The 10,891-nt window shown below is 62.6% G+C and overlaps 1 protein-coding gene across 1 annotated transcript; it reads right to left on the bottom strand.

Moving 5' to 3' along the window:
• Window positions 1–1,975: 1,975 nt before the first annotated feature.
• On the bottom strand, window positions 1,976–9,719 carry CEL (carboxyl ester lipase). Its single transcript, XM_045467410.1, has 11 exons — window positions 9,587–9,719; window positions 7,400–7,550; window positions 7,185–7,307; window positions 6,875–7,072; window positions 6,144–6,274; window positions 5,873–5,980; window positions 5,632–5,749; window positions 4,313–4,499; window positions 3,927–4,130; window positions 2,803–3,000; window positions 1,976–2,474 (listed from the first exon to the last, which is right to left on the bottom strand). The coding sequence occupies exons 1-11, from the start codon at window positions 9,650–9,652 to the stop codon at window positions 2,063–2,065; spliced, it is 1,896 nt and encodes a 631-aa protein (XP_045323366.1). The 5' UTR covers window positions 9,653–9,719; the 3' UTR covers window positions 1,976–2,062.
• Between the last annotated feature and the right edge of the window lie 1,172 nt (window positions 9,720–10,891).

Here is a 10,891-nt window from a genome sequence, read left to right as displayed (position 1 = left end):
CCAATTCCTCACAGCTTTTTTTTTTCCAATACACAATAGTACTGTGAACATATTTTCTCTTCTTTATGATTTTCCTTTTTTTTTTTTTTTTAATGTTTATTCATTTTTGAGAGGCGGAACATGAGCGGGGGAGGGACAGAGAGAGAGGGAGACACAGAATCCGAAGCAGGCTCCGGGCTCCGAGCTGTCTGCACAGAGCCCGACGCGGGGCTCGAACTCACGGACCGCGAGATCACGACCTGAGCTGAAGTCAGATGCTCAACCGACCGAGCCAGCAGGCACCCCAGGAGACCATTTGAAATACCTATACAAAATACGTGTCAATCGATGACTTCACGCTATCGGTGAGGCTTCTGGTCAACAGTAAGGCTGTTAAGTTTTGGGGGAGTCAAAAGTTCTCTATGGGGGGTCGGCACCCCTAACCCCCACGTTGGTCAAGGGTCAACTGTATTTTCAACTTCATCCTCTGGATACCACCTGTAAAGGCCAAAGCCAGATGAATTGTGGGATGACCTGCAGGTATCCCCCAGACATAGTGCAAGGCCGGCCTCTGCCGGAAAGGTCTTCTCCGCCCGGACCTGGACCCCGATGCCCCCACCACTCTGACACGGCCTGGCCATTCAGGGATGCGATTTCCTGAATGACAGGCAGGCACGACTATGCTTCCCCTCCCCCCGCCCCCCACAAACAAGGGCGAGAATTCCGCATCCCAGGGCCAGTCCGGGGCCGGTCAAAGGCACTGGGGTCCAACGGGTTTCTCCTACTGTGTCAGGAGGCTCCTGAGAGCAGACCCAGCGGGTACAAGCGCGTAGGGAAAGTTGTGTGTATGCTAATGTGGTGGAGAGACACGTTGTGGTTGCATTCTTGAGTTTCCGTTGGCCAAGAGCAGGGACAGTCACCACTAGAGGCCACAGGGCTGCGAGGGTCGCTCCCCTCACACACCTGACAGCCCCCCACCAAGCCAGAAGCCCAGGGTAGCCAAGGTGGCCACAGGCCGGCCCGAGTGCCCCCTGCTCCTTGACGGGGCACACAGGTTTGCCCCCTGTCCAGCTCAGCCACGTGGGGCCCAGGCCTCAGTCTTCAATCTGTGACTAGAGAGGGAAAGAGTGGCTGGCTGGTCCCCCTGTGCTGCTGTCCCCAGTCCCACCAGGCAGAGCCGTCCAGGACTCCAGAATCCGCTCTCCTGTGAACCCTCACCACCTCCCCACAGAGAAAAGAATGGGTGAGGGGTGGGGAGGCTCCCCAATATCGTCTCAAGCACTAGCTTTGGAGTTCCTGGATTTGAGTCTTTGATGACCTGGGGCACATGTCCCCCTCTCGGAGCCCACCTCGTGCGGCATGGTGAGGTCAGACCGCTTAAGCACTTGGGCACTTGGCACGATGCCCGGGCCCAGACGCCCAGATGTGGGAATGGCCCTGACCTCTGCCTCCCGCCCCCTCCCCCCCGGCCCCAACCAGCTCTGCCAGAGCCACCCAGGGCCCAGGCCTCTTACACCCTCTTCCTTCTGACCTTCCAGTGTGATGCTTTCTTCCCTTCGACTTGCATCCAGCCGGAAGCAGAGCCGGTTTCTGTCCCCGGGCCAGTTCCCCAGACCCCGGCTACAATCCAGGGGTCACTGCCCATGCCCCAGAGGGCTTGGCGTGGCTGGACTCCACCGGTCCCGGGTGGGGGTGGGGGGCACTGTCTGCAGAGCCCAGCTCCTCTCTCAGCTGCGGCCACCGCCGGCCCTGCCCCCTGGGAACCAGCGGCCCAGGGCAGAGAGCCCGGCGCCTGAAGCCCGGTCCTGGCTCTGACATTTCACTTCTTCAAACCCGTGTCCTCCTCTCTCGAGCGAGGGTGGCCCTCCAGACTTCCCGGGGCTTCAGGACTGAGGGAGACCATGGGGAAAGGCGGTGGGCCCAGAGCCTGGGGCTACCACGTAACTGAGAGCCCTGTGTCCTGCAGTGGGGGCCAAGAGAGCAAAGGAAGATACCAGAGAGGGATGAGGCTTTATTCAGGAAGAGCTCTGGAGGGGAGTGGGCCGCCGGGGTCTCACCCTACGGCTTCTTGGGGCTGAAGACATTAAAAGCCAATGACTGCAGGCATTTGAACCCCTTCAGAGTCCCCGGAGGGGGGCGCGGGGGCGGCGTCGGAGTCCCCGGACGGGGGCGCGGGGGCGGCGTCGGACCCGGAGGGGGGCGCGGGGGCGGCGTCAGAGTCCCCCGAGGGGGGCGCGGGGGCGGCGTCGGAGTCCCCGGATGGTGGAGCGGGGGCGGCATCCGAGTCCCCGGAGGGGGGTGCCGGGGGGGCCCCGTCTCCGGTCATCGTGGGCAGCGCCTGGTAGGTCAGGGTCCAGTAGCGCAGGTAATTCGTCCTCAGGTGCTGCTTCATGGAGTTGCCATCCATCTTCCTGTTGATCTCCAGGTAGTTGTCACTTTCCACCGTGTAGGGATCCCAGTGTGTGGGCACAGCTGAGTGGCCCATGTTGGGGTTCCTGCAGGGAGGAGAAAGGCTGGGTTGGGGGGCTCGGGGCTCACAGGAGTCTGGAGACCTGTGTCCCTAGCCCACCTGGGCCCCGGCTTGCCTGACAGTCCTCTATCCTCTGCACCGACCCCACCATCAGGGTGTAGGTCACTACGTCCTGGGCACTGGCTGGGCGTGAGCCCCAAGAGGCACAGGTCTCGGGGCCTAGCAGTACCTCTATCCACACCTACGACAGAGGCACCGAGGCTCGGGGAGGTTAAGTGAGGGCACAGGAACCCAGGCCTGCAGGGCAAGGGGGCAGGAGGCCCTGGGCTCAGCCTCGACCCCGCCTTCCTTACCCGCTTCTGGCAAAGTTGGTCCAGTAGGCGATCATGGCCTTGGAGACGGTCCTGTCTTGGGACCGGTAGCCCAGGGGCGTGGCAAAGGGCTTCCCAAAGACGTACTGGATGTCATCGGCGTGGTCAGCCCCCACCCACTTGGGGTAGGTGGGCATCCGAGAGGGGTGCGAAAACAGGTAGGTGTAGGTTTTGGCGCTCCTGGGGAAGGGAGGGGAGACCAGCCGAGTTGCAAGGGGCTCACCCGGAGCGTCAGCCCAGAGATGAGGCCTGGGGGGCCGGGGGGGGGGGGGCGGGCTGGGGCAGCAGGGAAGGATCTGGGGAATCCCCCCAAGATTCATGAAGAATCCTGACACCTGGGGAAGGGAAAGCCGGGGGCCAAACCCGTGGATCGTGGGTTCTACGATCTCGGTTGTATTTATAATTCACCTCCACAAAACAAACTGAGGCATCTTCCTGTAATTCGCTATCAAGAAAGATTTCTTTTTTCTCTGCAGGTGAACTTGTATCTTTATGTAACTGGACAAGGTGTATGCCCTTGGATGTTTTCCTTTTTTGCCTTGACTGCCAGGAAGCTCGGAACTACATTTATCGCTTAGTTGTTGCAAAGCTTTGGTTCTAGATTCTAGGTATAATATTATCTTCTTACTTTTGAAGCCTTCCTCACTTATTTTTTATTTTCATTGGCTATTATTCTACGGAGGTTTTGTTTTGTTTTGTTTTGTTTTGTTTTGTTTAACGCGGCCACAGTCTTAAGTTACTTTGAAAGTTGGTAAAGCTGAAACATAACAGAGATCCTCACCGCCCTGTGTCCTTTCCTTCTCCACAGCACAAGGGAGGCAGGGGAGACTCAAAGAACTTTTCAGCAGGAAGGACTGTGGGGTGAGGGAGGGCACGCAGCACTGGGCTGGGCAGAGGATCGCGGGAGGGTTTGGTAAAGCCCCCCGAGGCTGGGAGGCGAGGAGGGGCTCTCTCAGTTCTTGTCGGGTCCGGGCAAAGAGGTGGTGCGGGCACGGCCTTCCCAGGCCTCACAGACACCCGTGAGCCACCCAGCAGAGAGGCCTCAGGGCGAAGGTGCGTGATCCCAGGTGGCCCTCCCCAGGGAGCCTCCCTGCCCAGGTCCTCACTTGGCATTGGCTCTGTGCTGGGCCAGGGCAATCTTGGTGGGCACCAGGAAGAGGATGTCTGTCTCGAACTCCACCACGGTCTTCTTCCTGGTCTCCTGGGACGCGTCGAGGGCCCAGGGCTCGGTGTAGATGTCAAAGGTGGTGTTGGCTCCCCTGAGCCCCTTGGTGATGGTGAGCCCGCTGACCAGCTTGTAGAAATCCTCCCTGCGGGGACCACACCAGCACTGGACCCGCCACCCGGTGCCGGTGGGAGGGTATCTGTGCCCCCACGGACTGTCCCCCGCCCCCCCCCGCCCCCACTCCTGTGCTCGGCGCTGATCTCTGCTGATGCCTCCCTCGGCGGCCCCTGGGCACTGCCCCCCGGGGGCCCCACACCCACTGCTTACTCGGTGACCTCCTGTTTCTGTTTGTTGATGGCTGGCATGTCGATGCTGGCAAAGACGTGGCCGTCCATGTTGTTGGTACCTGCTAGGTAGTCGATGTCGGCCGTGTTGACGTACAGGTTGACGGGGTCATCGGGGAGGAAGTCGCCGTCGACGACGGGGAGAAAGCCCAGGTAGTGCAACATGGGATCTGGGCGGGGGGGAGGCAGGATCATTCACCTCCGGTACCCACAGGCCCCTCCCCTCAGCCTCTGGGGCAGAGTCAGCTCCATCCCAGCGAGGCTGCGGTGTAGACCCCTGCCCCCTCTGATCTACACCAGGCTCCCTCGGGTCCAGCGCCACCGGCATTTAGGGCCGGATCGTTCCACGTCACGGGGAGGCGGGGCGGCCAGCGCCCTTCGGGACTTTTAACAGCATCCCTGACCCCAAGCCACGGGATGCCAGTGTGACAACCAAACCTGTCTCCGAGACTCTGCCGCACGTGCCCTGGGGCCACAACACCCAGAGGGAGAACCACTGATCTAGAGGCCAAGGCTGTCCTCCCACCAGCCTCACTTCTCACTGGGCCTAAATCGGGAAGGGGGAGGATCTGGAATTGAGGGGACCGATGGACAAAGAGGCACCCCTCTCTGGGCTGGGTTCCGGTGTGCCCGCCAGAAACGGTGCCAGGTCTGCATGGTCCCCCAGATCCCTGAACTGGCCCCGAAGGGACTGGAGAGCCGGCTCGGGGCAGGTGGAGGCCCCGGCCTTCAGGAGGCCCAGCCTAGCCTGTTTTCCCTCCAGTGCGTGCCGGAGGAAACAGCTGGTTTGCATTTGGGGCCACGTGTTTGCTTGGCTTTCGGGTTTGCTTAGCACTTACGGTTTTATTTCACGTCCGGCAAAGGTGCAAAATGAGGGGGCCTCTTACTCAACATCAAAGGATGAGCGAGAGCGAATGCCAGCCCCCTGGGCTGGGGGCCCCCCCGGCACTCCGGCGACGCTGTGCCGCGGGGGTTCACTGAGCGTTGAATGAGGGGCGGGGGAAGGAACCAGTCGTCTGGTACAGAGGCGCTCGGTCTTGGGTCCGTGCATCCCCCTAAAACCGTGTGCGCCGTGGGGGCTGGGACCCAAATGCTCATCAGCTTCTCAAAGGGGTCAGGACCCAGGAGGATAAGAAGAAATTGTGGCCGCCTCCTCCTATAGCCGGGGCCACCCAGCCTGCAGGGTTGGCTGCAAGCTGCCTAGGGATGCCAGCCATCTGGTGACAGGGCCACGCCTCGGACCTGGTAGTTGCTCTCTTCTCCAGGAGCATCGCCCTCCCCTGCCCGGCAGCCCCCACTCACACTTCATGCCTGCCAGGGGCATCTTATAGGCCAGCGTCAGGGCGCGGGGGTCGGTGACCTTCAGACATCTGGCCATCCTGGCGGTGTCGTCCAACGGGCAGCCCACCTTCTCGGCGATCTGGGGGTGGGGGGGGGGGGCAGGCAGGCAGGTGAGGCCAGTGCTCCAGGCAGAGGAGGACAGAGTCAGGATGGAGTGGGAAGGAGGGAGGCCCCTTCCCTGCCTACCACGGCCCCTCTTTACCCTTTTGGCCCAGAAGAGGGGGTTCTTCTGGATGGCCCAGGGGCATAGTGCCACTCCACTCTGGCTGATGGCTCGCCGGATGAGGCCCTTGTTGTAAGGAGAGAGGGTCTGCAACACACAGAGGCCCTGTCACTGAGGCCTCGACCCACCTGCCCACCCCGGGCTCAGCCAAGGACGCCCCACGCATCAGTTCCGGCCCCCTCCTCCCTGCCCCCAGAGGCCCCCTCTCACACCGTGGGGGGCGGGTCCCCCCTCCAGGCGTCTCCCGGACCTGCAGAGAAACGCTAGCACCTCCGGCTGACTCTCCAAAGATGGTGATGTTGTCGGGGTCCCCCCCGAAGGCTGCGATGTTCCTTTTCACCCAGGCGATGGCCATGTGCTGATCCCGGAGGCCGTAATTACCTGGGGGCAGGGTGGGGGGGTGGGCCTTCATCGGGGACCCTTGGCCGGGGCTGGGGGTGCCAGGGCCTGGCCCACACGAGGTGTACGATCCACGTGGGTGGGATGAGAGTGGCCTCGGCAGCAGAGACCCTGGCTGAGCCCCAGGATGTTGAATGGTCCCCCCGGGAGCTGGTCCGGTCAGGTGCTGGGGCAGATGTGGGGCTCAGGCTGGGGGAGGGCCGGCCTGCTCACTTCTCTCTCCCCCTGCCACAACCCCCCATGTCTGTCTGTCTATCCTGCAGCTTCTGTGTCACCACCTCGTCCTCTCTTCTGTCTCTTTCACTGGCCTCCGTGTCCCTGGCTCCTCTGGGCCTCTCCGGGTCCCACCCTGCCTGTCTGTCTCTCTGTCCGGCAGTCTCTTTTCTTTCACTGCAGCTGCCGAGGGGCTCCCGCATCTCACGGCCCGTTTCCAGCCCTCTGGCTCTGCAAATCGGATTTCCCGGGGGACTGTCAGGAGTTGCTCGAGCACGAGGGGCGTCGAGGGGCATCCCCACGGGGCTCAGAGCTCACGGGGTCAGGTGTGCTTCCTTCCCCTCCCCGTGCCCAAGACGTGTAGCAGACCTGGCAGGTTGGCGTCCCCAGTGCTGAGGAAGCCCAGGGGGCCGACGCGATAGTTGAAGGTGACCACGATGACGTTGCCCCGAGTGGCGATCTCCTCCCCGTCGTACAGGTAGTTGCTGAGGAAGTTGGCCCCGTGGCCGGCCCCCATGAGGAAGGCGCCTCCGTAGATCCAGATCATGACGGGCAGGTTCCTGGAGACTAAGGCAGAGCAGAGCAGGCCCGGTGACCCCGCGTGCCCCCCTCTGGCTCCCCTCCGCGCCCTGTGCTGCTCTCGGGGGCCTCCTGCAGGGTTCGGGGAGGGCGAGCCCACCTTCCTTCTTGCCCTGGGGGACCCAGATGTTGAGGTAGAGGCAGTCCTCCTCCCCGTAGGTGTTGTCCTGGGTGATGGTGGCCTGCAGACAACGCTTCTTGAAGTCCTTGGCCTTCAGGGTTCCTGTGGGCGGCCAGCGGGGCCCGCGTGAGGACGGCAGCCGCCCCCACCGGCACCCCCGGCGCGGGGCCTCGCCAGCACCTGCCCGCTCCCACCTTGCCAGCCGGGGTGCCGCTCCGGGTTCTCCAGGGGCCTGGGGACGGCGGCGAAGGGGATGCCTCTGAAGACGTCCACATAGTTGCCAAAGAGGCTGAGCTTCTTGTTGACGCCTTCCACGAAGCCTCCTTCCGTGTACACGGCGCCCAGCTGGGGGTGAAGGCCGAGGCTCAGGTGGGCTCGGGCCGCTCTCCCTCCCGAGTGGGGGTGGGGGCCACCTGAGCCGCCCCAGGGTGTCCGGAGGCTCCCGGGAGACAGCTTCGGGGAGGGGCCCGTCCGCACCCGAGACCGAGGCCCCTGCCGCCTGCCCTCGTTCCCCGAGGGGGGTCCCGCTCCCTGGATCTGGGAGGAAGCTGCTTCAACCAGCGTGTTCCCACCCTGGGAAGCCTTCCGAGTAGGCCAGGAGAGGTGGGTTTGGATCCCGGCTCCGGCCACCTGGCTGTGACCGTGAACCTGCGTTTCCCCATCTCTAAGATTAGACAGCAGCACGGCCCCCCTTGTGCTCCCCCCCCCCCCAGTGTCCAGCTGGCCTGGAGTCTGTGGCCCCGTGCCGAGTTCTCACTGCTGGGAAAGACCTCTGCCCCCCGGGCCATCGGAACCACTGCTGTGTCCCCAGCCCTGGCACTGAGCCTGCCCCCGCACGGCCAATGCATCCAATCCTCGCTAGGGGGGGTCCTGGGGGCTGGCGTTCATCTCCCCGTTGTCCCAGGAGGAAACGGAGACTTTCCTGCTGGAAGTCATCCTGAGGGAAACAGCTGCCCGACCTCAAAGCCGGGCTCTCATCCCCTCCTAGGGCCGCCTCCCCATCCGTCTGGTCCGGTGGCAGGTCTCCGCTTCCTGGCTCTCACCTGCACTAGGTTCCCGGTGGGCGAGGGCGGGGCAGCCCCGCATGCCCAGGCGGGGACCCAGCACCTTGTAAGGCCTAGGCTAACAGGGGAGTGGGGAGGCGGGAGCTGCATTCGGAGGCCGGAGTTCCTGCCAGGTGCCGAGGGTGGGGCGAGGGACCCAGAGGCAGGTGCAGGTCTGCTCCCAGCCGTGTCTCTCCATCTCAGGATAAGCAGCCTTGTTTCAGGCCTCCAGGCTTCGGGCTACTGGGGCACCGAGGTGGGCCAGGTCAGGGCCTGGGGACTGGGAAGTCGCCTCTCAGAACGGAGATTGGCCTGAGGCTCCCGGGTGAGGGGTGAGGGCCAGGTACCCTCGCCGTGGTGGCAAGGTGGGAGGGTGGTGCTGGCTGCTGGAGCGCTGAGGGGCAGTCCTGGTCCTTTCTGCCCTCAGACAAGCCCCTGCCCGCCCCCCCCCCCCCCCGGCCCAAAAAGACAACAGCATCCCCTCTGGGCAGCTCCTGAACCTCCAGGTCCCGAGGCAGCGGGGACAGAAGGGCAGGATAGGGGTGAGAATGACACGGGGGCTGCGTGTCTGTGGGGTTTCGTCCCGAAGCACTTTCCCCGCCTCATTCCTCAGGCTGCAGCAGGGCGGTTACGGAGGGCAGCCCTCCCGCGTCCCCCCCCACCCGCCCCCTCAAGGAGATCTCCGGACTTTCCCAACTTCCTCTTGGGAGATGGAGGTTATGTTGGGAACCATACTCCGAGTGGGGTTCCAGGTTTCTGCTCAGCCACCGGTGGCTGTGTGACATTGAACAAATAGCTCACCTGCTCTGGGCCCATCTCCCCTTCTATAAAAAGGGGACAGCGACCTCTCTGGAGAGGAAGGAGCCAGACGGACGCTGTGGGTCAGGTTCCCAGACTCAGGAAACAAAAATTCGGGGCTCCCAGTTACGTTTAAATTGCACATAGATGGATTTTTTTTTTTTTTTTTGAGTACAAGTATATCTCAAATATTGTACAGGACATACTCCTACAATAAACTCTCCATGTTTTATAGAAGACTCAAATTTGGCAGCTCTTCCTGCCCAGGGGTCCCGTCCCCATGCTTTAATAAAAGCCCCTTTTTGCACCAAAAAAACTCAAATTTAACCTGGCATCCTGGATTTTATCTGGCAGCGTGAGCAGAGCACCAAGTGCCCAGGAAATGCTGTCTTGAGAGTCGAGGTCTCTTTCTCAGGCTGGCTCTTTCTGCCGCAGACTCTGCCCGTCTGCCTTCCCTCCACCGTGCCCTGTGCCCAGCTTCCAGATCTGGCTTAGTGAGGACTGAGGGGCCCCTGCCCCCTCTGCCGGCCTCTCGCTTACCTTGGCCGCACTCGCTGCTGCTAGGCAGCAGGCGAGGCCCAAGACGACCAGCTCCAGGCGCCCCATGGTGTGTGCCCGCCTCTGCGTGGCCCTGGTTTGGCCCCTTGCGTATTTATGGGGCTGGAGCCAGCCTCCGAGTTGCCAGCTGCCCGCAGAGGGCCCCTCTCCCTCCTCCTACCTCCGGCCCTCCCTCCAGGCTGGCCACACTCCATGCAGCGTACCCGGGGCTGAGACAGCTGTTGTTTCCAGCCAGCCTCAGGCTGGGCCAAGGTCACACAGTAGGGGACACACACACGTGCACGCACACACACACACACACACGCACACGGGTGCAGGGACAGTCTGTCTTTCCCAGGGCTGGCTGCTCCGAATGCCCTGGTGCCCACAGCGCACCTGTGCAGGTCACTGCCTACCTGGGAGCAGATGCAGGTGGTACTGGGTAGACGGCCGCAAGGCCTTGGGCTTGGCGGGGGGCCCACTGCCCTGCACTCTGGCTCATTTCTTCACAAGGGCTTGGTTTCACCCTTGGAGAAATGGGCATGCTTGGTCTCCACGGCCCACCTGCCCCCCAGCCCCAGCTCAACAGGAGTTTGTAGGGGACCGGGCATGGGACTTCTGGGACACAGGTGGGTGTGGCTGACTCTTGTCACCAAAGGCCCACTGGGGGTGGGGACCCGGAGCAACGTAGGTGATCCTGCCCTTGGGGTGGGGGAGACCCCACATTCAGCACAAGTCCTGGGACGGGAAGACCAGAGGCTCAGGAGGCCCACGGGAAGCGGGAAGTGGGGCTCCAGCCCAGCCTTGAGGGCTTCCCTAAGGAAAGGGAAACGCTGGGCTTTCTGGCCCCAGAAATGGGCCAGGCAAAGACCCTGGAGCAAAGCCAAGCAGAGACAGAGACCAACCGACGGACAAGGGAAGGGACAGATCAGAGAGCCGGGGAGGGGGAGAAAACAGAGCAGAGGTAGGTGGCAATAGAAAACACAGCCACTACCGTTTCCTGTGACCGTGTAGGACTTCGGTAGTCAGAGAAGGTTACTAAGTGGGAAGGCCACCATGGACAAGGCCTGAAGACTGTGCCTCTGAGTTTGGCCGCCTGCAGAGTCACCGCTCACGGAGGATGTTCAGGCTCCGCTGCACAACCACCTCCAGCAACGGGGGCCCATTCAGGAGCCAGGGGACAGCCAGAGCCCTGTCCAACAGCCCCTCAGACCGGGCCCCAGTAGGCCCTGTGCCGCCCGGGAGCCAGTGCTTCTGACACAGGCCACGGCCCCCCTGACATCATGCCTGCTGCTGTCACCAAGCCTG

This window comes from Leopardus geoffroyi, chromosome D4 (genome assembly GCF_018350155.1).
Source record: "Leopardus geoffroyi isolate Oge1 chromosome D4, O.geoffroyi_Oge1_pat1.0, whole genome shotgun sequence".
Lineage (NCBI taxonomy): Eukaryota > Metazoa > Chordata > Mammalia > Carnivora > Felidae > Leopardus > Leopardus geoffroyi.
Note: the sequence above shows the minus strand (reverse complement) of the source record. Positions and strands in the feature narration are given on the sequence as shown.